The sequence below is a fragment of the Trachurus japonicus genome, chromosome 21 (assembly GCF_045865225.1).
Source record: "Trachurus japonicus isolate A0001 chromosome 21, Traja_1.0".
NCBI lineage: Eukaryota > Metazoa > Chordata > Actinopteri > Carangiformes > Carangidae > Trachurus > Trachurus japonicus.
In genome coordinates, this window is record NC_140927.1 from 1,659,130 (window position 1) to 1,684,651 (window position 25,522).

The 25,522-nt window shown below is 44.6% G+C and overlaps 2 protein-coding genes across 2 annotated transcripts; one reads left to right on the plus strand and one right to left on the minus strand.

Moving 5' to 3' along the window:
* Positions 1-597: 597 nt before the first annotated feature.
* On the minus strand, positions 598-4,001 carry ybey (ybeY metalloendoribonuclease). Its single transcript, XM_085765732.1, has 4 exons — positions 3,605-4,001; positions 3,383-3,514; positions 2,334-2,402; positions 598-911 (listed from the first exon to the last, which is right to left on the minus strand). The coding sequence occupies exons 1-4, from the start codon at positions 3,812-3,814 to the stop codon at positions 816-818; spliced, it is 507 nt and encodes a 168-aa protein (XP_085621858.1). The 5' UTR covers positions 3,815-4,001; the 3' UTR covers positions 598-815.
* Positions 4,002-4,222: 221 nt separating this feature from the next.
* mcm3ap (minichromosome maintenance complex component 3 associated protein) lies at positions 4,223-25,465 on the plus strand. Its single transcript, XM_085765726.1, has 29 exons — positions 4,223-4,285; positions 4,498-6,144; positions 6,795-7,042; positions 7,397-7,478; positions 7,816-7,951; positions 8,028-8,221; positions 8,317-8,456; positions 8,776-8,973; positions 9,871-10,139; positions 10,532-10,694; positions 10,907-11,064; positions 12,629-12,852; positions 14,015-14,250; positions 15,261-15,361; positions 15,454-15,585; positions 15,833-15,946; positions 16,118-16,270; positions 16,371-16,568; positions 17,104-17,172; positions 17,267-17,401; positions 17,944-18,097; positions 18,676-18,940; positions 19,107-19,204; positions 21,809-22,199; positions 22,949-23,233; positions 23,317-23,446; positions 24,129-24,314; positions 24,518-24,668; positions 24,847-25,465. Exons 2-29 carry the CDS (start codon positions 4,620-4,622, stop codon positions 25,006-25,008), a joined length of 6,297 nt encoding a protein of 2,098 aa, XP_085621852.1. The 5' UTR covers positions 4,223-4,285; positions 4,498-4,619; the 3' UTR covers positions 25,009-25,465.
* Positions 25,466-25,522: the final 57 nt, after the last annotated feature.

Sequence of the window (25,522 nt, forward strand, 5' to 3'; positions counted from 1 at the left end):
GTTACCACTGTAAAAAAACAAAAACAAAATCACATTTAAGGTTGTCATAGCTTATGTGCAGCAATGAAACATTGTGTCTGCTGGACAAAATTCAGACCACAGAATTATTTTCTCCTACAACGCAGAAGAAAATCTACAAGATATAACAGAAAACATGAGTAATAAGTCTGTATGGATTGAATATGATTTTCTTGATACCTAGTTGTATATAGTTAAGTTTTTAGGAAGTGTCCAGCTGCATCATTAGCCGACTTCCTGGAGCTAAACTCTTCTGTTGCACCTTGGATATACTGTATACCCGCTTATGAGAACAGACAATTTATTCCTTCTTTTCTTTTTCTTTTTTTTAAATGAATTTTCATTTCTGAAACATGGCGCCTTCCTGGATATCCTGTCCCAAATGCAGCAGTGTAAAAGAGGGTAAAATGTATTTGTGAAGTAAGAATGAACAGCTTTTTTTCTACCCTTCATACACAACTGACTCTTCCTAAAGCAGATTTTAATAAAAAAAAATATCACAGTGAAAATGCGCAGACTTTTTAATTGGTGTTTAAAACTCTTTAATAACACCTGGGTCCAGTGTTTCGGGATGCCCACACAAAACAGCAGCTGCACGAAGTCCTTCATAAAACAGTTTGCAGCAAACATTGGTTGTGAGTAAAACAGAAATCTCCTTAAATTAGTTAGTGAATCAAGGCAGACAAAGTGTAAATAAAACAAGTCCCAACTGATTTCAGGACAGTGTACAAACAATATCAAGCACCACAGTACACTTAGTGCAATGTTCAGCTGTACAGGCAGAGTGGCAGTCACTGTCACCTGTCTTGGTTGCATCTCTTCATCAGTGGCTCAAGATGTCGCCCAGTGAGTCTGTTGTACTCACTCAAAATGTAGCTTTCCCTCTGCAGCATCTGCAAGCAAATTAAAATGCAACAACTCCTCAGTTGGTGGTGATGAAGGCGCATTTCATCACCATTATCTGAACGCGGTTCTCTGAACCTGTGTAAGTTCTTTTAACAGCATTTCAGAGATGCATAGAAAAGTGGCCTTTGTGTAGCCTACATTGAAGTGACCGTTTGCCAAAATTACTTTAAATAACCTACAAATTTCAGAGAACAATTAGTTCTGACTAACACTGGATCTACCTCTTTAAAGGCATTTTGATACAGTGTTTACAACATTATTTTTAATGCTTACAGAAAAGCTAAGTATCATTTGTCATATTATAGTTATAATGGAACTAATGTTGCCACAGCAACTGGAACATTGTAGCGCAGAGCAGTTAATGTGTTGTTGCCTTGGTTACAGAGACGCTCTTCTTATGCCGGTTTGTTTAGATGTTTGCGCTGTTATTAAAGTAAATATCAACGGAGTAAGCCTACCCTCGATCATTTTACATCATTCACCTCCACTGTATCGGAGAGGAGGATGGAGGGAAGGTTGTCACAGAGGGCGAGACTCGACTTAAAGGGATAGTTCAACATTTTGGCAAATTGGCCCATTGCCATAATCCCATTAGCCTCCGTAGCTCTGAGAAGCTCGCGGCTCTGCTCCGCTGTTCTAAAAATAGCTTGCACCGACAATTAAAGGTAACGAATTTACTCCTAAAACTATAGGGATTATGGCAATGGGCCAATTTGCCAAAATGTTGAACTATCCCTTTAACTGATGGGATATAAATTCACATGGATCATAAAGATTTGCATGGATACACAGGAGGGGAAGTTGTAGCGACTGACAACATACTTTACTCCATAGACCAGAGCGGCATCTCTATGCAAATGAGAATGACTGAGGCATCCTGGGTAATTTAGGGGCAGCTCCTCAGGTCTGCACACAGTGGCTTTTTGTGTTTTGATGGAGTGCAGACTAACTAACTAACAATCAGTTTGAATGTTTTATTTTTTGTTTCTTTTGTAGCACTAATTATTTTGACACCCTCCTTGAAACCGACCGTTCACGCTATCTTGAAAAATTACAATTAATGAATCTACTGGTATGCCCATTTAGCCTCCCACAGTCTAACTGGATCAATGACCCCACACAGTTGCCAGACATTTCTTACCGGGACATCTACACGTATTTGGTTGAATCACCAGGTAGGTTTTGGCTAAGTGTTGTCTGTAAATAGCCTGTTAATAGCCAACCTTTTGTCAGTTAGTTTGTCAAGCCAGTTAGGCTGAACTTTTCAATGGAGGGATGCCGGGCGCTGCCCCTAAATTACCCAGGATGCCTCAGTCACTCTCATTAGCATAAAGATGCCGCTCTGGTCTATAGTTTGGCTGCTTTGGCCCTTTCATTGTGTTTTGCACATCAAAATGTAACATACACACCTCGGTCCACTCTTCCTCTGTCTCGTGCCTGTAGCCCAGCAGGTGACAGATCCCGTGTGCAGTGACGACCTGAAACACGACGTAGACGGTGCAACAACTGATCAATGTAGCAGAAACGCACACACATCCATAGACAACACTGTGTGCAGGTGCAGAGCCAAAAAACAAGACTGAAAAAAACGGAGAAAAGCTCGCACACTGCAAGGGCTCCTATAAATATAATTTAATAGTGACAACGTTTCGAGCTATTGCTCTTCCTCAGGTCATGATCAATACCAGCTGAAGTCATTGCTCTCATCACAAGGGTTAGGGTTAGGGTTAAAAAACATCGTCATCAACAGGTATCTCAAGGCTGACAAATATCTGTCAGTGATCAAATATTTTATCTTATGCTTGTTCACTGTTTTCTGTATGATGTTTTCTTCATGTTTTGATTGCTTTATTTTCTCAATGATTTTGTATTTTGTGAAGCACCTTGTATACTTGGTTTTGAAAGGTGCTATAGAAATGAAGTTTATTATGAAATATACAATGGTATCATGCAAAGGTTTTTATGCACCCCAGGTCAGAATTTCATTTAATGTGAACAGTCAAGCACGTGGAAGATGAAATGATCTCAAAATTGGTAAAAGGTAAATATGAGACACTCTTTTGCAATATTTTAAACAATATCAGTGTATTATTTTTGTTTTCTACAGAGTGAAAGGGAAACAAAGCAGCAGCCTGCAAAAGAACAGGAAACCCAGGAGACTTGAGCTCTCTGGTAACTTTGACCAAGGAATCAGACAAGATATTTACTATTTACACGCTGTGATAGTTTCCAAAGGGGGGGCTACTAGCTACTAACTATGCAGGGTGGACAAACCCTTTTCCCTTTCTGTCATTTTGAAAATGTAAAATAATAATATGATGTACATTGTTTAAACTGTAAATGCCATTTGTAACTTTGTGCCTTTTTTTGATAATTTTATCTTCCACTTGTTAACATCAACAGACATTTTGACCAGTGGTGTCCAAACTAGCATGTCACCCAGCCTGCAGCTACTCACAGTGAGAGCTCCATGCAGATCCAGAGATTCCTCTTTGCACTGTTTCATCACAAACTCGACCCCCAGGAAAATGTCCCCGAGGTTCAGTTCATCCCTGTGAAGAGGACAGGGCATCTTCCCGGGTCTTATGTCCTGAAGGAGACAGTCAGTTACACTTAGCAGAAGCATTTGGAAGTAAATTAATAAATATATTTGTCACTCATATATTTTGGTTTTATTTACCTCGTAGAATGGAAAGGAGAGGACATCCGTGGGCACATTTTTCTTTCTGTAGATTTGATTAATTTGCTGAATCCTGTAGTTATCCACGCAGATAATCCCCAGGTCAAATTTCTGGATGCCCAGGATGTGTCTCAGCGTGTCAACATCCCTACGCAGCCTCGCGCGGCGAAGAGGCACCACCTTTTGGAGGTTCCGTAGTACTACTCCCATTTTAAAACTCCAAGTAAAAAGACAGAAGAGATGTTAAAAAATCTCGACTCATATGTAAACGGTAAAAACAACCCACTTCCGACGTCGGTCAGCTCCAGGTAGCCGCGCGGCTACAGGTTAACGGTTAGCGGCGGTTAGCTTTGCGCTAGCCACACGATGTTGAACCAGTCCAGGCACAATTCAAGGTGACACGTCCCAGTGGTGTCAACACAAAGTCCCCCGAAACCGACTGTTGGAGCCTGAACTGGCTTTTATGATATGGCAGCGTGTTTGAGTAAAGTACACACGTATCTGTCATTGAAGAAAACCGGTTGCCTGCCGGTTCATAACCTCACCGAGTAATGAATCACTCACCGCTGGCAGCCGCGGAACCGAGTTTAGTATTGGACGGGGACCAAAAAAATTGTCGGACCGGAAGCGGATGTCATAAGTTGTGTTTGAACTGAAGCAAAAAATCAACATAGCTGAGAGGTGAGTCTGTTTCTATGAAAGCGGCAAAACATAACTAACTGCAGAGTGTTTAGATAGTTGTTGTTTAGTCAATACAGTGTCAGTAAAGGCAGCTGACGGCTCAGAGACCGCTGCATCGACAGTGTTTACAATGTTAGCTTATGCTAACAGTCGAGCCATGCATGTTTACTCGTCCGTGTATTTATAACGGTTTGTTGACTTTTACTTGATAGGGCGTTACAGTGAGGAAACAAGGAGACTGAAGCAGACTCAGTCTGCTCGACTGTCTGGATGAGACACATTTCCTTCAGCAGTTAACCGAGGACTAAACCTCGGCTCGGACAATATTTGCGCCATGAATCCGTCCAACCCGTTCGGCAGTCCGCAAGGTGGAGCCTTCCAGGCCCCGAACAACACAATGAAGACCGGCTTGTTCCAGTCGTTTGGACAGCAAAGTACCACCAACCAACCTCAAACCATGGGGTTTTTTCAACCATCAGCGTTTGGACAGCCACCTGTCTCAAGTCAGCCCACACCTCATGGAGCTACCATGTTTGGACAGGCCCCAGCCTTTGGACAGTCCTCTGGACAGCCCGCACTAAACCAGGCTCAGCCGTCGTTCGGACAGCCGTCACTGGGAATGAACAGCTCAGGCTTTGGGAGAGGCACAGCACCAGCTTTCGGACAGACGAGCGGATCGAACCAGAGCAGCTCAGTCTTTGGGCAGACGCCTGCGTTTGGACAGACCTCTGCTTTTGGACAGGCTCCGGGGTTCGGACAGCAGGCCCCAGGGTTCGGCCAGCAGTCCTCGGGGTTCGGAAGCTCCCAGATGTCCTCTGGATCCACCACCGTCGTAGGACAACCTCAACCTCTGGGATTTGGGCAGCCTGCGTTCGGACAGCCGTCGTCTACCACGGCCACCACTAGTGTGTTCGGCACAGCTCAGAGCGTGACCCAGAGCCGAGGCTTCGGGACAACCGAATTCAGTTTCAAGCCGGCCAATGAGGCACTTTTCAAACCCATCTTCAGTGCCAGCCCTGAGCCTGCTAACCCGCAGACCACTTCCATGTCCAGCTCACCTTTCGGCGGCAGCGGAAACCAGACGAGCTCCAGCGCCATGAGCAGCGGCACCACCACCTCCACGGGCTTCCCCCTGATGACGGGTGATAAATCCGGGCCACTGGGCTTCAGCTTCTCACAGCCGGCCGCAGCCCCCTCCATCTCTGCTCAAAACAACCCTCTAACAACCAGCAGTAGCGGCGCTCCCGCAAACACTCCACAGTTCACCTTTTCCCAGCCAGCCCCTCTCTCCAGCTCCACCACTAAGGCTACCACCACCCAGCCCACCACTCCATCGTCTTTCAGCTTTACATCCAAAGCCCCCCCACTTCCACAGACAACATCCCTTTTTGGTGGAGCAAATTTTGGTCCGCCCCCACCTTATAGTGAAACAAAAGGCCAAGCGGAGACGAGTACAGAAGAGAAGAGGAGTAACCTTGAGGCCCTGGGGGAAACCAATGTATTTGCACGATTGGGCAAAGGCACCAAGCGCAAGGACGATCCCACGGGCCCCAGCGGCGGCTTGGAGAGGCTTCCCGCCGAGGAGGAGATTCCAGTAGAGGGAGATTCACCAAGACACCCTCCGAAGAGGCCCCTGATGAGGTCCCGTGGACCACCAGGAGGGTTGTTCGGCAGGGCGCTGAGTGGTCTTCGCAGAGAGGGCACTAACCCAGTGAGGCGAGACGCCGCAAAGGAGCAGGCAGTGAAGTGGGAGGAGGCGGGAGGGGAGGATGTAGAGGACAAGGATGACGAGTTGACTGCTACACCACCGGCTGCACCAACACTCAGCAGGGAGGCGCTGGACAAACCTGAGGAGTCAGGTGAGATGTACAAATCATACAAACTAGATTATCTGTCTTTAAAGGGATAGTTCAACATTTTGGCAAATTTGCCTATTTTCATAATCCCTATACTCATAGCAGTAGGTTCAATACCTTTAATTGTCGTATGTTGTTTTGAGATTGGCAGGGCAGAGACGCAAGCTGCTCAGTGAACACAATGGAGGTGAATGGTACAGGTCCCCTGTCCCTCAACAAACTCATCAAATACACAATCCAACAACTCCAAAACGCTCTTGTGGACATTCATCACACTATGAAATAATCACATATAATTATGTAACATTACGACACATGAAGCAAATATTCAGTACCTTCACCTCCATTGTGTTCACTGAGCAGCTCACGTCTCTGCCCCGCCGATCTCAAAACAACATGCACCGATAATTAGAGGTATTGAACCTACTGCTATCACTATAGGGATTATAGCGATAGGCAAATTTGCCAAAATCTTGAACTATCCCTTTAACATGGAGGTGTGTCAATACATTTTATGAATGAGAAGTAACAGTAGTATAGAGAATAGTATCTTCAAAGACTTCAAACATCGCCTCCATGAAAGTACATTTTTGATGACATACTCCAAACCTTTGATTAGGGGCCACGTCTAAGTTTTGAATTTAACTCTCCAGATTCAGTAAATGCCCCTGACCCCAGGCTGGAAACCGTCACCCCCGTGAAGCGTGGCGTACGCAGGGAGAGCTCAGAAAGCCTCAGCGGCATGTCTCCCACCGACTGCACCGCACTCCAGTGCAGGCACATCCCACCAGCCCTCAACAAAAAGGACGTCATCGAGAAGCACTTTGCCCGGTTCGGCAGAGTCTCTAAAGTGTTGTGTCGGCCCGCAAAGAACCTGGCTATAGTCCACTTTGATGACCATGTGAGTAAAATATGTCCACCTTACCCATAGTGGTAAAAGTTCATTATGTCCAGTGGCTGTGTTGTTTTGTTTTATAAGTGCATATAGTAGATGTGGGTTTTGTGTGTTAACTCACATTGTAATAATAATACAGCCATAGTGGAGAACTGGTTTTGCTACTAGGTTAGACAGGGAGACAATAGTCTTCCTCTGTATTTTGAGCTTGAAAGAACTACTCCTTCATCAGTTGTGTGACCGGGAATCAGTTTAAACTTCAGGTTTTGTGACACTGAAACACCCAAAAGTTCACAAGGTAACCCACTAATGCTACCCATGATGATGTGTATTTTTGACTTTGTATTATTTTTCTCCCAGGCATCAGCAGCAAAAGCCAAGAAGAGAGGCAAACTCCTGCATCGACAAGAACTCCTCCTCCTGTGGCAGAAAAAGAAGCAAAGTAAATACACTATGGAAATTATTCAGCAACAGTTCTACTGTTAAAGGGATAGTTCAGTGTTTTGGCAAATTGGCCAAAAGAAATCCCATTAGCCTCCATAGCGTAGCTCCGAGCAGCTCGCCGCTCTGCTCCGCCGTTCTAAAAATAGCTTGCACCGACAATTAAAGGTATCGAATCTAGCCCTAAAACCATAGGGATTATGGCAATGGGTCAATTTGCAAATTTTGCAAATGTTGAACTATCCCTTTAAGAAGTACAGTTCTAACTGATCATTTTATTTAATATCACCTGTTGTTCACTGCATTCATTTTCTGTATTTTTCTCTCTCTTGCCTCAGGCCCAGGGGAGAAAGGGAGCCGAGCTGCAGCAGGAAAGGAGACAGAGCAAGAAAGCCAGGAGGAGACAGAGTCGCAAGCTGCCTCCTCCCCTCTCAGGAGACCTGCTCTCAGCAGCACCATGGCCTTCAGCCGCAGGTAACTCCTCACCAGTATGACAAAAAGGTAAATTAAGAAAAATAAAGTTGCTGACATGTGTACTTCTGTGTGCCAGCTCTCCAGTGAAGAAGCCACCAATGGTCAAGGCTCTGCAGTTAGAGCCCGAACCCCAGAGGGAGAGCAGCACCGAGTCCCAGAGCACAGAGCGCCCAGTCCCCTCCTCCCTCCAGCACCTCATTGGTCAGTTGGCAGAGAGTGCAGAGGACAAGTACCGCTTCCTGGAGCAGATAGACAAGATCCTGCGTCAAGGTGAAGCTACTTTTCACAGTAGAATAATGCAGCCTTTAACGCGATGTTAAAAAAAAAAAAAAAACCCAAGAGTCATTTTGTTCTGTCCGGAGCAGGTCGACCGAAGCGAACGGACCTGGACCTGTCCAAGGTGTTTGTGGGGACGTGTCCTGACATGTGTCCAGAGAAGGAGAGATACATGAGAGAGACACGGAACCAGCTCAGTGTGTTCGAGGTCATCCCTGACACAGAGATGGTAATGTCCTCTAAACTTATATTACACTCAGACTGAAGAATATAGGCTGTTCTCAGATCAGACAGTACAGTAGGGTGGACTTCATGTCACTGATATTCTTCCTATGCTCCACTTCAGCATGGGAGCACATAATAACGAACAGCTGGATGTATATCTAGCTGCTTTGATTTATTCAGCTTTTTTGAAAAAAGATCACGTATAGATCGGTATTGTAGCTTGAAGGATAAAGTTGCTGCTTCCAGGAGCTTTTAGGTTCTCTGACCCCCGGAGAGACATCATGGACAAAATGTGAAAGTGTCAACCACTTTCCCCAAACCAGGTGGACCACGCAGCAGCTATCAAGGAGTACAGTCGCTCATCAGCCGACCAGGAGGAGCCCCTGCCCCATGAGTTGCGCCCCCTGCCCGTGCTCAGCAGGACCATGGACTACCTGGTGACTGAGATCATGGACCTGGGCCAGGACAACTACCGCGACTGGTACGACTTTGTCTGGAACAGAACCCGAGGCATCCGCAAGGTGAGGTCCAGCTAAAGATCAGCTTTGAATGAAAAGAAAAACTGTACTGTTTTCCAGCTACTTTTTAAAAATAACTTTATTTAAGACATTTTCAGTTATATAAACATAAGCATTAATACATGTACAAGCATACCAACATTTGTTAACATCATCCTGTGTTAGTACCCTCACCACATTGGAACCAAAAGCACACTAAGAGGAAAAAAGGAGATCCAGTCTTGCACAAGTAAAACATCAATGGACTAGTCAGAAAGGTTGATTAGAGCAATGGTTCCAACTTTTTCTTAGAAATTTTACCAATTTTTTTAGTGTTTTGTTTGTTTGTTTGTTTTTTAGAAATTTTGCCAGTTTCTTTTAGAATTTTTTTAAAACTTTTTTTGAGAGAATTTTTTTCTAGAAAATGTTGAACTTTTTTTTTTTTTATAGAAATCTTACTACTTGTATGTGGCTACAGAATACTAACTCTCTCTTTTGTGTGTTTGTAGTATGTTTGTAGTATGTATTTCTGAGGATGTGACTCCATATAGCAGTGAGCGGATTGGGTTTGAGGGTTGAGCTATTTAAATCTTACCTAAAATTTTAAACCTTGTGTTTATCTAATACTGACTGTGTGGAGCATACCATATTGTGCAGATATGAGTTGTAGTCAGCTTTATAAGTTTTACATTGCAGCTTCAGACATCAACCATCTACTGTTCATACATTCATAAATGTCTGAACAGCAGTTGACGTCATCTGTCACACCGGTAGCATGTGGTGCTCCTGTACTTCTACTGTTTGAATGCTAATGTGCACACAATTAAAACAATCAACTACTCATAAACAACTGTCTGAACTGTTCAGCCAAACCCTGCAGCATGTGTCCCAGACTGATCCACCACTCTGTCCCACCCACAGGACATCATCCAGCAGCACCTGTGCTGCCCACACACGGTGTCGCTGATCGAAAAGTGCACACGCTTCCACGTGCACTGCGCCCACCATCTCTGCGAGGAGCACATGTCGTCTTTCGAACCCAAGATCAACAACGAGAACATGACCAAGTGTCTGCAGAGCCTCAAAGAAATGTACCAGGACCTGGCTACGCGTCAGATCTACTGCCCCCGCGAGGCAGAGTTTCGCCAGTACAACGTGCTGCTGAAGCTCAACGACGGAGACATCCTGCGGTCAGTCATGCAAATCACACACACAGATAATCAACAATAAAAAATCAGTTCTGAAGAAAGTTTTTTTTTCTTTTAATCCCAACCACCACCACCCCAAGTGGGGACCTTTTTTCTTTCTCATAATTTTTTTTACTTTTTACTTGAAAAAATGACACAAATAATCAGGTGGCAGTAACATACAAACTCTCAACATCACAAACATAAGTGAGGACAGAAAACAAAAAAACAAACAAGCTATAACAAGACAATATAAAGCAACAGAAAAGTGTCCAACTGAAAGACACCAAAAACAAAAAACAAAGACTAACAAGTACAGACACTGCAAACATGATACTGAGCGTGTCTTTTGTTGCATCGTTCCAACTAAGAAAACCCTCCTCATCTCCACACAGTGAGGTGCAGCAGTTCCGCGACGACGTGCGTAACTCACCTGAGGTGAAGTTTGCGGTTCAAGCGTTCACTGCAGTCAACAGCAACAACTTTGTGCGCTTCTTCAAGCTGGTGAAAGCCGCTTCGTACCTGGCCAGCTGCCTCCTGCACAGATACTTCAACCAGGTCAGAGACTCCATTCTCCTTCAATCAACAACATGAACCTGTAAAAGATTTTCCCTCCATAAGAATCTGTTCCTGAACGTCACATTTGATCAGAACTCGTATAAATTCAACTTGTATTCAACTTTTTGTCTTTGTCCTTGAATGGATTTTCCATATTAAATCTGTACCACTCACTTTTCTGTCCTGTGAAATTTGTGCGTGTGCGTGTCCAGGTGAGAACTAAGGCCTTGAAGACCCTGAACATCGCCCACACTGTCGGTCCACGGTCGACCGCGTTTCCAGTCGAGGACATCGCTCGAATGTTCATGTTCCGCAACATCACAGAAGCAACTGACTTCGTCCAGCAGTACGGCCTCAACGTCAACGAGGGGTGAGCGTCTATTTGCTATATGCTGTGATTTTAGAGTTAAAGGGATACCTCACCCAAAATCGATAATTCACCAATTTTCTACTCACCGTCATGTAGGGGTGGGGGAAAAAATCGATTCATGTAAGAATCGAGATTCTTATTCTCTAAGATTCTGAATCGATTCATAATCTTCAAAAATCGATTTTTTATTAATTTTCCTCCGTCTCAATACGCGCCCTCACAGTGCTGCAGCACGGCATGGCGCTAAAAGACGCTCGTTAACCGCCTACAAACGTTAACTGATCTGATTTAAATGCTCTATTGAATGTCTGTCACCAGGCTTGTGCCCATCAGCAACCCGACCCTCTATTGAGGAGAGAGGACGATCGCTGTTTTTCTTTTTTCTTTTTGCCGTTAAACACACGCGCGCTCCAGCTGAGCAGCCACATCCACTGCGCTCTGGATCAGCTGATCGGTGCTCAGGTGACGTTAGATCTTCACTTTTTTAAACTCATACAAAGTGCAGCCAAACAGCAGGCTGAAGAGAGAGGACCAGCAGCAGCAGCTCCTCTGACAGCTCCTCTGTGGCGCTGCAGAGTCAGACAGGCTGCAGGTGAGCTGGCGTGAGAGCGGAGTGCCGTCTTTTTTTTTTTTTTTTAGCAGCGCCTTTGTTACAGGTGATAGGCTACATGTCTATGTGCATGTGTATGAGAACTGATTTTGAATCGAATAGACACCCAAATACTCACATCCCTTCAGTCCAGGCTTTTGAAAAGAGAGTAGCCTATAAAATCAGTTTCAAATATATTGTTGCTGAGTAAATCTGAAACATGTGATGTGCATTTTTTGGGGGGAAATATGGCTTCTGATATAATAGTCTGTAGACATCATCATCATTCAACTTTTTCAGATGGTCTGGTGTTAATAAAGCAAACTAAAAATCGCAAAAATAAAATCAAGAATCGGTTGAATCGAAAATCGATTTTGAATCGAATCGTGACCCTAAAAATCGGAATCGAATCGAATCGTGAGCCACCCAAAGATTCACACCCCTACCGTCATGCCAAGGAAGGGTTCAGAGAACTCAAAACGCTTTTGGAGATTTGCTGTGAGATGAATAAGAACATCTCGCAGCAAATCTTGTGCAGCCACTGGGAGCTACTACTACAACAAGGCTAAAAACAGAGATCAAATATTTTTTTCCGAACAAATTTTTCATGTGGCGGCTTCAGGACACTTGGGTCAGTACAGACGAGCAGTATGGAGGTATCTGGATGTTTCATAGTGTGTGTTTTGGACGATTCAAAAGTGAGCACTATCCGTCGCCATTATATGAAAATCCGTTGCCAGCCGGACCCCCCCTGGAACTCCAAAAGAATTTTGATGACTCTGAAAGTTCTCCAAACCCTTCCTTGGCTTGACAGTGAGTAGAAAATTGGCGAATTATCGATTTTGGGTCAAGTATCCCTTTAACACATTTCTACGCCTCACAATAAGGCAGTTGTGATAAAATAAGTCAAGTTTAGAGACGACTGTCGTGGCTCGTAGTATTTTAGTGCAAATGTCCAACACTGTCTGTTCACAGTATGGTGGAGCTGAGTCGGACAGCCTATCAGGAGCCAGAGCCGCCGCTGTCCCAGAAGAAGTCAGAGGTCATCCTGGCAAAGAAAACAGTGTTGACTGGGGAGGTGGTACACGGAGGCCCCCTCCCTCCCCCTCCCCACCACAGGCCGGTCTGCAGCTTCGACTCCCAGAACAAATATAGAGGAGAGGGGCCTCTGGCTGAGCCCACGTCAAGCCACTTTCAAGGTACTGGTTCCATTTCACACATTATCACCCTGTCAAGACATGTTGTCCTTTTTTTTTTTTAGTTGGACTAGTAAGAGTTTAAGTTAAAGGGACAATGAGGAGTTTTGGAAAGCAAAGTGTGTTCATACTACATTTACCAATGAGCCTCTGCGCGCACGGTGAAATTCTTGGACCGGTGCAAGGCGGACGTCTTGCCAAGAATGTTTTGATTCAACAAGAATGTAAGTCAGAGGTTTGAAGACGATCAGATACCGTCGTAGTTCCGTCCATAAACGGCGATTCTGCGGCGTTATTCTCATGACCCGCTGGGCAGCGTCCGCGTAACCGAAAGTAAGGAAACGCTAGTCGGCTCGCCCAGCATTTCCACCATTAATTATAATTACAAAATAACGATAGAGACAAAACGATATATTTATCGAAAATGGAGCCATTAACAAGTGTGGGTAGCGTAGATTCATCCACATTAATGTGAGACTTTTTTATAACCAAATACAAACTCCTCGTTGTCCCTTTAATAGTCTTTTTGCTGCACTGATGATAATCAGGAATAAAACACTTAATTCTATACTGCCCTACAAAGGCAAAGTGCAGTATCTGTAAAAATGCCAAACTGAGAATAACAGCTTTTTGTGTTTTTCATTGTCAGGTTTAAGCATCAAATTATGAATAACTACCAAGTCTATAACTGATTAGATAAAGGTGGACTGAATTAAATGTATTTTGTAGTCTGTCTTTCTGACCAATTTTGACCGTTTTATGGCAGATACTGCACTTTTGCCTTGGTTTTGGTTCAGATAGGGCACTTTGGCTTGGTATTATTAGCTACAGATACGGCACTTTGCCTTGGTTTTACTCCAATGTAATTATAGAGTAAATTATAGAATGTAGGGAGTACAGTACTCTTTGTACTCTTTTTTGGATGGATAGCAAAATAAAGAAGCCCAATAACTCTGGAAATTTTAGTAGTTCCAATATCAAATTCTACCAGATTGAAGAGAATATGCCACACTTTTGATTGGTCAAAAAACATGCAGATACTGCACTTTGCCTTTGTAGGGCAGTATAGAGATCAGACCTGCATCATCTCAACAGAAATCCTCTTAAAATTCATTATGAGAGCTAGATCATCATTTTCATTCACTGATTTCTTTCACTGTCTCAGCCGTTGCTACCAGAGTGGAGGCCAGGCCGTCAACCAGCACTGAAATTCAGCCGCCTGTCCAGCCGCTTCTTGCCGCTCCCTCTGTGTTTGCGTCTCCTCCAGTTATTGCAGAGGAGCCCAGCTTCAGCTCGGCCCCACCAGTGGTCGCCCAGCAGCTCTTCCAGCCCATATTGCAGCCTCAGCCTGTCAAACCACCGTCACCTCCAGCCAAACCTCAACCGGTGTACAGTGACGAGGTGGGAAACAACGATTCATTCTCACTTCTACACTGTAGTTCTTGGAAACAGTTTCCTCTGATTTTTGAATGACTGACTGTTGCTGTAAATATGATGGAGGAACATTTACTCAAGTATTATTTCATCTACGAATATAACTTTGGGGTACTTTCGTGTTATACACTACTGCTGCTACACTAGTATATAAAACTTTTACAGTATTTTTCAATGTTCTAATTTACATTTCCAAAACGGATTCTAGATTTCTAGAACAAATTCAGGTTACAATTGAAAATAATTAAAATAGGCTTCTCAGTGGCAGAGCAGAGTTGCAGGATAAATTATGTGATCAGTGATAACAGCACAATCACATACTTGCATTTTTAACTGAAGTGCCTGTTTGACAGAGGTCTGCAGCGTTACCATCTCTGATTTAGTTAAAGGGATAGTTCAACATTTTGGCAAATTGGCCCATTGCCATAATCCCTATAGTTTTAGCAGTAGGTTCATTACCTTTAATTGTCGGTGCAAGCTATTTTTAGAACGGCGGAGCAGAGCCGTGAGCTGCTCAGAGCTGCACTATGCTCTTGTGGACAAGTTGTGACCTGCACATTCACCATGCTATGAGACAATAAGGGAATGTTACGAGACAGAGTTGTTTTCAAGGCAAACGCAGAGACTGCTGGGGAACGCGCATCAGCGGTTTTTCATGAATTTACCTCAAAAACCAGTCTCAAAAACCATTGTGTATTTGATGAGTTTGATGAGGGAAACCAAGAAATCCCATTAGCCTCCGTAGCGTAGCTCTGATCAGCTCGCGGCTCTGCTCCGCCGTTCTAAAAATAGCTTGCACCGACAATTAAAGATAATAAGAATAAAGCTCTGCTAATGACTTCACAATTTTGACTCATAAAATTTGATATTTGTACAAAATGAGTTTTCAGGCGACAAATGCGAAGTTAAAAAAAAAGAAATACATAAAAGCTCATAAATTCACCTGTACTGACTGACTGACTGTGTTGCTCCTGCAGGACATCATGGCTGAACTGGACTGTGTGATAGAGGAGGTGGTTGAAGCAGCAGTGAGAGAAGTAGCTAATGTTGGTGCCAGCTATGCCACGACCGCTCTCGCGTAAGTTGACATGATTTATAATCCATCCGTTCTCACCTCAGTTTAAATAACAAATGATAACCTGCGGCCCCTTCACCTCTGTGGTTGTGCAGAGAGAGCAGTGTGCAGGTGGAGACGCTGGTGGCTGAGGTGTTGGGACAGATGCTGCAGGAGGTGTCCTCCACTGAGATCAGGTTGGAGCAGGAGCGGGTTGCTGAGGAGAAACGCAAGCTTGAAGAAGCCAGGTTGGTGACCTAGTGTCAATTCAAAATTAACACGGTGATTATGGGATGCTAGGATTTTTTTTAAACCCTCAGCTTGGTAAAGAAACAGGAAAACATAACACAAAATAAGCTTTGATACCTCTCTTTTCTCCTCTTATTCATATTCAAACAGACATGTAAACTGCTGCACAGCATCCAGAGTAGATGTTCACCATGATTTAATTTTCCACAGGCAGTACTCACCCATGTTTTGTTTCCAATTAACCAGGAGGAAGCAGGAGCACGAGGCTTTCCTGGCTCATTTCAGCTTCTCTTTCTGCACTGAACTCATCTACGAAGTTTTAGATGAGACCATCAAAGATACCGCCGCCTCTGAGATCCAGTAAGATTTAAAAACTCATCAAAATGTGATGGTGTCTGGTGTCAATGTTTGATCATTTAATGTGAGCTCTTTATAATACCAGCAAGAAAAGCACATATCAGAAAAGTTCTTTCGTTACCACTGTGACAATTGAGTAAGACTGAACTTTTTTTTTTATTGTCTCTTCTTCAGGCAGGCGGTGGATGAGAAAGCAGAGCGTGTGGCTAAATGCACAGAGCAGGTCTGCAGCAGTCTGGTTGAGGAGACCCTGAAGGCAGACATTGTTCTGATGGTTGAAGAAATCCTCGACGCCGAGCTGCAGCGAATCCATAAGTACATCAAAAGGTAAGAGAACAGAAGGCCAGTAACATGTAAAGTAAACATGTGACACAAACCCCAGACTTAGCATATATCACTTTCATCTCCTCCTCCTCTGTACCACTAGGTGGCGTGACGTGGTAGCGGTTCGTCGGCAGCTGAAGAGACAGATGAGAGGTTTCCCCGCGGCTCCCTGCTGTGTGGACCCGAGATTCAAACTCAAGGCTCTGGCCCCCAGCGCCCCTACGCGGCCCTCCATGGCAGATCTGGCCCGTGGGCTGGTGAACCTGGGCAACGCCGGCACCCTGGCCCTGTCCAGCACCAGGTACTTTCATATCCAAGCTGTCTGGACTAATGATAAACTGTCAGAATAAATGCATTAAAAGCCCGGGGAAAAAAAACAACTCGTGAGCTGGTGGTGGTGAGAAAGCCACCAAATTCTCTACGCAGAAAAAACCCATTGTGCTTTGAAATAGAAATCACGGTCTCTGTATGTGAACAACATCATCAAACTTGAATGAATTATTTGAATTTAAAAATCGTTTATGTGACATAACTGCATTGATTCAGAATCGTCCCATTAAGAATCCCGATGCATCTTTGAAACGATTATTTTCGGCACCTCAACTTGCTGCAGCGACCCGGGTTCGAATCCACCTGGCAGCCCTTTGCTGCGTGTCATTCCCCCTCTCTCTCTCCCCATTTCCTGTCTCTCTCCAGCTGTCCTGTCAGAGTAAAGTCATAAAAGCATGAAAAAATACTTGAAAGAAAGAAACCTGTAGGAGAATTCTTCCATAGCCAACAGTGTTTGACGTGTGGTTGCTCCAGTAACTATGATTCATGTTCTGTATCTTGTTTAGATTATTGAAGATGAGGCAACAGGCGATCCACCAGATGAGAGTCCACTACTACTATCAGCAGCTGCTTGAGTAAGTCTGGACGTGATGAGTGTGTTTTTTCAGTTTGACGTCCACATCATTTGATTCTTGGACACATTTTGACTCTTCTTCATGTCTCTTTCAGGGAGACGGTTTGGGCGCCGCTGGACCTGCCGGCACTGGTGGTAGAAAACATCCCTGACCCCCCGGACCGCATCTTCTGGAAAGCTGCCCTCCTCCTACCCAGTGACCATGAGAGCGTGGCCAGCCTGGCAGACAGGTAGGCAGCCGCAGTAGAGCACGAGGCTGTGACAGGCAGATATTTAAAGGGATAGTTCAACATTTTGGCAAATTGGCCCATTGCCATAATCCCTATATTTTTAGGAGTAGGTTCATTGCGTATCAGTGGTTTTGCATGAATTTACCTCGAAAAACAACTCCGTCTCAAAACGTTCCGCTATTATCTCATAGCGTGGTGAATGTGCAGGTCACAACTTGTCCACCAGAGCGTTTTGGAGTTGTTGGATTGTGTATTTGATGAGTTTGATGAGAGAAACCAAGAAATCCCATTAGCCTCCGTAGCGTAGCTCTTAGCAGCTTGCCGCTCTGCTCCGCCATTCTAAAAATAGCTTGCACCGACAATTAAAGGTAACGAACCTACTCCTAAAACTATAGGGATTATGGCAACGGTCCAATTTGCCAAAATGTTGCACTATCCCTTGAATGTCTCTTGGTATTTAGATTATTTTGTGACTGCAGCATTTAGCAGCCTGCGCTCATCAGACCTGTCACTGAGTTTGTCCCCCTCTCTTTTGCATTTAGCATCCTGTCAGACTGGCTGGAGGTGAAACTCGGCGGCGACAGGATGTCCGAGGTCAGAGAGGAGCCACCAGATGGCGCACTGCAGACCCTCTGTGTCACCAACACACTGCAGGAGGGAGGACAGCGCACTTACAAAGTCCACATCAGCGTCAAGGTCAGATCAAACACTGAGGAAACAGATCCAACTCTGGATGTTTGTGATACAATGTGTATTCAGCACAGTCAACCAAGGATAGATAATAGTTATAGATAAGCAGTGATGGGAATGATGGTGTTATGAAAGTAAATGCGCCGTTACTTGACTCAAGAAGTCCCGTCACAAAATAATACACCCGTTTAAGTGTACGTTATATCAGAGACGTTCTATACACCTTTTTTTCAGCCCATCAACTAGTGGGAAAAAAATTGTTTATACCAACTCACTCAGTATTCCTCCGCAAAATCACCACCACGTATCATTTTCCTTCCACTTCACAATTATGCTCTACTTTGTGTTGGTCTATCATATAAAATCCCAATAAAATACTTTAATAATTTAAGTTTGAGGTTCTAACATGACAAAATGTGGAAAAGTTCAACGGGTTTGAATACTTTTGCAAGGCTCTGTATATCATATCCCCATATATGTATTAATAACCATGATCAGTATTATAGGATACATATAATTTTCGACTATAAAATATTATTTGCCATACTGTCTGCCATACCACTCTTCTTCTTCTTGTGTCTCAGGCGTCCCGCGGCCCACTCACTGAAGACGGTCTGTCCAAAATGGAGGAGAACTGCGAGCTCCACGGGACAGGAGCTCTCATCATGTTGCTCCCCGCTCTGCCCATCACGGAGCCGGGGCGCGACGAGCAGGACGTCCCTCTGCTGTCGGCGCTGCTCCAGCTCAAACAGCTCCAGCAGGCCAGCACCTGGCACTGCCCGCTGCCGCTGGTCATCCTGGTGCCAGGACCCGACGGCGGCGCCGAGGATACACTGAAACTCGCCGAAGGTAATTAACAATAAGAATAAAGACACTGATGTGTTTCTGATTAATGGACTAAGATTTAAATCTCGGTCAATAGTATCAACACACCCTTGGATCATTTAATTAAAATCAAGTTGGTGATTCATGTCAATCAGACGTGTCCAACGTGTGTTAACCCTTTGTCCCTCAGCTCTGATGCTGCACACCCTGGTGAAGGACGGCCTGATATCAGAGTACACCTTCCTCTTTATACCAGAGACCACCAGTGACATCCAGGGATCCAAACAGGTACTACACACACACACAAACACACACACACACACACATATAGGGCTGAGGTAGAGAGGGTTGGATTGTCCCCTCCCCTCTTTCTTCCCATTTCTCTTTATTCTCTCCATCTTGTCCCTTGTCTTTCTTCAGTGTTTTCTTTCCCCTCCTTCTTCTCACCCCGTTTCATTGTTGCAATCTCTTTTCTGGCTTTAAAGCCCCAGTGTGTAACTTATTTGGCTTTTTATTAGCAAAAATCAAATATTGCTTTCATAAATACGTATTTCACTTAAGTCGAATCACACCCACATACAAACGAAAGATTTCTCATACCTTAGAATGAGTTGTTACAAGTCGTTACAAATACATAAGAGGGCGACGCACCGAACCGAGGCGGCCATGTTGCATCGCCATTTTTTACGTTGAGTGGCAGCGTGACCGTAGGTAACCACAGAAACTCAGCGGAGCTGTCGGCTCGGGGAGAAAGTTTTCCAGGTAGCGCCTGTTAAAACTGTCACCACTGTGTAGTGTGAGGAAGGATGGAGGCACCGATGTTGCATTCAGGTGCAGTCAGGCAGACGGCCGTCGGCAAACCAACCGGATGTCATTTTACTCAACGAGAGAAAGACGGTAAAACGTGGGTCAGGTAAACAATACGACATCACCGTGACAACATATTGTCACGCCTGTATTGTTTTGCCTCATGCTGGCGGACCACTTGTTTACATAGACACTTGTTTATCCTGTTACATGCAGCGTCTGTTGTCTGTCTGACGTCTGCCCGATTTGATGTGAATGCAACATAAAGAATACGTTCTGATATGCAACCGCACCGCTAGATGGGGGGAATTCCTACACATTATACCTTTAAGGTGAGCTCCAGAAAATAGAAACAGGATATCTGAGACAAGTTGTGACAATTCAATTTAGGGCTGTTTTCGACTAAGGATTTTCATAGTCGAATCTGATTCGTCAGATTTTGCCGTAGTCGACTGATCGTCAAACCTTTTTTTTTTTTTTTTTTTTTTTTAGATAGCAGCAAATTTGCGACTTTTTCCCGTTTCAAACAAAAGAGCTAAAACACCCCAAAAATATGGTAGGTGTAAAACAAATACCTTTATTTATTTTCCACACTTTGGATGATTTTTAGTAGCCATTGTGAGCCAGGGTATGCGTTTATGTCACGTTGCCCTGGACAACGCTCCTTTTGCTCGGACTGAGTGGCAAATCAAACATCCCTCAACGTGATGAAGGATAGCGGTGGTCGTGGACACAGAGAAACCGGGTAAAACATGTAGTATCAAAACAAACTGAGGTCAGAAGGACTCGACAATCCGTACATTACGTTAATCAATCCTGTAACACACACAGTGTGACCGCGGCACCGGCAGAGAGATAGACAGGCTGCAGAGGGACGAGATTACAGCTGTGACTCCCGACACTTATGGTGCGTTCATTACAACTCGGAAGTCGGAAACGGGAAAAAAAACAAGTTCCTCTTCTGAAAAACTCTGACATGTCAAACTTTAGGATGTGTTAGAGACTGATTCATCTGTCTAACCATCAGAACTATTGACACTTGAAACGGTAAACACAGCTGATCCATCGAAAAAAAAAAATCACCGCTGGAGTTAATTTATTTTCCGTGATTGAAAGCAGGTTCTTGAATGTAACTCGGGTCAAAGTCAGATGTATCCTCACAATGTTTTGCTGTTCTGTTAGGTCATGCATGATAAATGCTGACAAAGTTAGACTGTCAGACTTACTTGATTTTAAACTTTGGCGGCTCTGCCTCTCGTCTTTTTGCCACTCAGTGAGCGTTCTGCAGTGACCTCTGAGTACCGTGACGTTGACGGTCCTGTTGTGTGTGCTGCTCACCTCCGCTCATTTGAAAAAAAAACCCAAAAAAAACCTCTGAAACCTTTGATTGTGCAACTGCAGTGGGTGATTTATTAATACACAAGAAGCTAAGACTACCGTTTAAATGCACACATCATTTTGAACTCTTTATTAACAGAAAGTATGCTGATTTTGTATCAAAATAGGCTTTTTATAATGAAAAAAGACATTCTTTTTAACAATTTATGCTCAGCAGCCGTGGGCACCCCCATATAGTCAGAATGGTACGGTCTTGGTTAGATTCGACTACGAGGTTCATAGTCGAATCAGACCCCTCCGAATCGAATCGTCGAATAGTCGACTTTTGGAGGTCAGCCCTAATTCAATTCTTGATCTAATCAGACTGATCAGCTGAGGTGGTGTTCCCACAGCTTGGTGTTCTGTTGCACCAGAACCATCATCTCCTTCTTCATCCTGCTCATCTCGTTGATCACTCCTTTCATTTCTCCTCCAGTGCGTTCCTCTGTTCTTGCAGTTCCCTCCCTGATCTCCTCCTCTTCTTCCTCATACTTATTCAAATGAAATTTTCTGAAAAGTCCTCAGGGGATGGATCCTCACTGCTTGCACTATACAGATTTATGCAACATATAATGAACCCTCTCCCTTGAGGAATAATGAGCCATAAAGGTTCAGAATTACTGCTATCATTGTTTGATAGTTTTAAAACAGTTCTTTGAAGTCTTTATGTCCCTCTAACATTGTTCTCTCCTTGTTGTGTGTCTGTAGCTGAACCAGGCAGTGCGTTGGCTGCTGGCCCGTGCCCCCCCAGCCTTCCCCCTCTCCTGTCAGACCCTGGTGCAGCTGGTGGAGGCCAGTCTGAGCCGCGAGTTCGGTCCCAGAGTTTACACCCACTGCCAGGAGCGAGCCGCTGCGTCTCTTCCCTCCCAGGACCCCGCCCCCGTCATCCAGCTGTACAATGCCCTCCTGGATCACGTCGCCGACAAAGTCTCGTCGCAGGATCTCTGCAAACTGTCGTGGCCGCCGGGCGAGTTCTGCCTGCCTGATACCCGCGACTTTGTCCCTCATCTGGGCTGGAACTCGCCTCAGCACCTGGCCTGGCTTCACAGCGCCATCCTCAGCCTGCAGCTGCCTCAGTGGGACCAGCTGGCGAGTACCGGTCAGTGACCTACACAACTTGAGTGCTCTTGATAGTGTTTTCCCACTCCTGTGTCGGCCTGTTTGATTAATCGTTGTTTTTTTAAAGTATATTTTTTGGCTTTTCATGCCTTTATTTTGCCCGGGGCCGCCTGCAGTGAAGACTTTAGGCTCAGCACATGGGGCGCCTGCTTAACCTCCTGCGCCACTCGACGCCCCGTTCGATTAATCATTTAAAATGGTAACAGCGTTTATTTAGTCAGGACAATGTTAAAAACGTGAAATCATGAAATCAATTTTTTTACTCTAACTAAGGTAATTACGGTACAGCCCCCGTTCATGTATCTGGGCTTACCTTGGGCATACTGGGTTACCGTAGTGACTTCCGCCTCCTTCCTCCCATCACGCTCTCCCTACACACTGTAAACAAACATGTCTGTGTTTGCTGGAAGGCAGTCGGTTGACGTCACGTTTTAGTATAGTATAGTATTAGATAGATAGATAGATAGATAGATAGATAGATAGATAGATAGATAGATAGATAGATAGATAGATAGATAGATAGGTGGTTAGACTCCATGTCCATTTAAAAAGACACAAACAGCACATAAAATAGTTTGTCATTTAACAAATCAGAAATCGTTTTTTGAGAGAAGAAAACAGGGATTTTATTTTTGTGCAAAATCGAACAGCCCTACTCCTGTGTAATAACCACCTGAGGACAAAAAAACCCATTAATTAGTTTTTATTTCCTTTTCTGCCTCTCCACAGACTCGTGGTCTGAGCTCTGCTCCTCCATCTACCACTACGCCGCTCAGATCCCAGTCTCACGCCGCAGTCAGCCTCTCCTGATGTCCCGGCTGGAAAACCTCCTGGAGAGGGTCCGACTGAAGTGTCACCGTACACGAAGCCCCAGGTCCAAGCTAACCATGGGGATGGTTGCCATGGAGAGCGCGAGTCCAGCCTACAGTCAGATCCCTTGGGACGACGTGCTGATGATCTGCATAGACCACAAGCTGAAAGACTGGCAGATCCCCGGCCTGCCGGTCTGTGAAGGTGAGGACGTCCTGCCAGTCAACACCTGCGCCAGCTCACACCGTGGGACCCGTGTGTAACTTCTTGTTCTGTTGCTTTTAAAGATGCTGTGACGGAGGACGGGGAGATCCTGGTTTACTTGCCCACAGACTCACTGAAGGGTTTCCAGCCCCCTGAGGAGTGGAGCCAGGCCATCAACCAGACACACCGGGAGAAGCATCAGGAAAGAGAAGGGTAAGGAAGAGCTGATAGTCTTCTTGACATTGACCTTGAACTGTTAGAGGTAGGGATGGGCAATGATTTTTAAATATCTGAGTAGTCGTTCAATAAAAAAAAAATCGAATAGTTTATGAGACTATCGTCTTGTCTGGGGGAAAAAATGTAAACACTCCTTTTTTACTGGCGCCGAAGAAGGAGAAACATAGAAAGACTCCTACAGCCATCAGAAAGTTCTGTGTGGATCTCTGTCAAATAAAAAACAAATAAAACTGACTGACTTAATTGTAACGGTATCGCTTCTCATCACAGTGGTACCGTTACAATATTCTCCAGTACCGATTCTCATAACAGTTTGAATGATTGTCAAACAGTTTCCAGTGATTATCGAATAGTGCTTTTGCTTGAAATGCCCATCCAGTGTTGTGTGCATCCATCCATGTGCTGTCGAATAAAGCTACATGTTATACAGTCGGTGTGCTGACCAATACGTTTCATAACATTGTAGCTTATAGGGGGAAACTTATTGAAGCAAAAATACATAGTATAAGATGTATACAATATTGTGTATTATTGATTGAGTTGGTGAGAATTTTGAGGAACATGTGAGCAAAGACGAGTGGTATCACAGTTACATGTTCCACACTCGTCCTCCTTTTCTTCACCTCTCTCACCGTCTCCCTCTCTCTGCCATCTTCAGGGCGAGTGCAGCAGCGTGTTCCACACCCAGCAGTCCGTTCCTCAGTCAGAGGTTGTTCCACGATTTGACGGAGCCTCTCGAGGCCTCTGCACCGACGCTGGACATCACACACACTCCCACACCAGAGGAGCTGCTGGCCCACAAAGTCCTCCAGAGTTTAGAGGAGGAGAAGGCTGAAAGCAAAAGGTAGAACAACAGCTCTGCTCTTAGATGATAGATGCAGTGCATGGGGGTTGATTATATGTAATACACCATTTTGGTATAAACAGTATTGGAAGGGCAGGGAACTGTATCTACGACTACTTGCAATGATTTCATTTCTCTCACACTTATTTGCCACAGTATGTTTGTGTGATGTCTAATACTCACACCGCTGTATCTCTGTGCAGGACCATGGATCAGCTGCAGCGCTGGCTGGATGGTGACCCCTTGGACCACTTGTCCACTCCGCTGTTCATTCCCTCCTCCACCCTGCTGTCCATGCCTACAACCATAATCCAAACACCCACAACCAAGACCAGAGATGCAGCAACTACACAGGTGTGACATCTCTTCTGTCTCCTCCATGATTCAGGGTCTTTATTTTTTTTGAGAACCCTCTAGGAGGAGGACACGTTTAGCCCAACACTTGAAGTTTGTGCTGTATCTTTATTTTATTTTATTTTTTACATTATGCAGTTTATAATGGGACCTCAATGTCTTGGTCTTGACTTTTCAGGAACCTGGTGACCTGTCAGAGAAAGCAGACTGGCCTAAACCTGTGCCTGTGTCTATGGCGTGGAGACTGAAGGAGCTGGAGCGACAGATAGCGTCCAGCCAAGAGGAGGAGCTGGCCTGCAGGCTGAAGCTCAGCGGCCTGCTCAGCATTGTCGACGACTGAACGTCTTTGCAGCAGACGCTTGAGAAGCAAGGACACCCAAGCCATTCGTCCAGCAGAGACTACTGTTATGTATTTGCTGAGCTCATGCAGAGTCACTCAATGTCTCATCATTTAATCTGTTGAGGTCAGATTCAGTCATTGGAAACGTGTGTCTTATTTTTTTGTTTTTATGAACGTCTTGGTGTGAACAATTAAGAACTAAACCAAGATCTTTACTCTTGGTCTAATTTTTCTATCAGTGTATTAGTGATTTAGCATTTATAACTTAAAATGTGTCACATACAAACAGAGTCTGTGGGTTTTTGAAGTGTGTTCAAACCTATAGAAAAGCTGCTTTATCTGCCTGTAATGTTGAATCACGTGGAAGGTGAATGGCTTCAGCTGTTGTTTGAGCTACTTTTGTACTGTTAAGTCATGAAATTGTTGTATAAAGATTGAATAAAAATGCTATTTTTCATGTGATTTCTCCATTTCGCCTTATTTAGAGGCTCTCATTGGGCCATTATTATCGCTG

What these genes read in the sequence shown, in the direction of transcription:
- ybey (XM_085765732.1), bottom strand. Translation starts at nt 3,814, where the DNA reads ATGGGAGTAGTACTACGGAACCTCCAAAAGGTGGTGCCTCTTCGCCGC. An exon ending in TCTCCTTTCCATTCTACGAG is followed by an intron (nt 3,515 to 3,604) that starts GTAAATAAAACC and finishes TGTCTCCTTCAG; the next exon opens with GACATAAGACCCGGGAAGAT. An exon ending in ATCTGCATGGAGCTCTCACT is followed by an intron (nt 2,403 to 3,382) that starts GTGAGTAGCTGC and finishes GTCGTGTTTCAG; the next exon opens with GTCGTCACTGCACACGGGAT.
- mcm3ap (XM_085765726.1), top strand. Translation starts at nt 4,620, where the DNA reads ATGAATCCGTCCAACCCGTTCGGCAGTCCGCAAGGTGGAGCCTTCCAG. An exon ending in AAGCATCAGGAAAGAGAAGG is followed by an intron (nt 23,447 to 24,128) that starts GTAAGGAAGAGC and finishes TGCCATCTTCAG; the next exon opens with GGCGAGTGCAGCAGCGTGTT. An exon ending in GAGAAGGCTGAAAGCAAAAG is followed by an intron (nt 24,315 to 24,517) that starts GTAGAACAACAG and finishes ATCTCTGTGCAG; the next exon opens with GACCATGGATCAGCTGCAGC.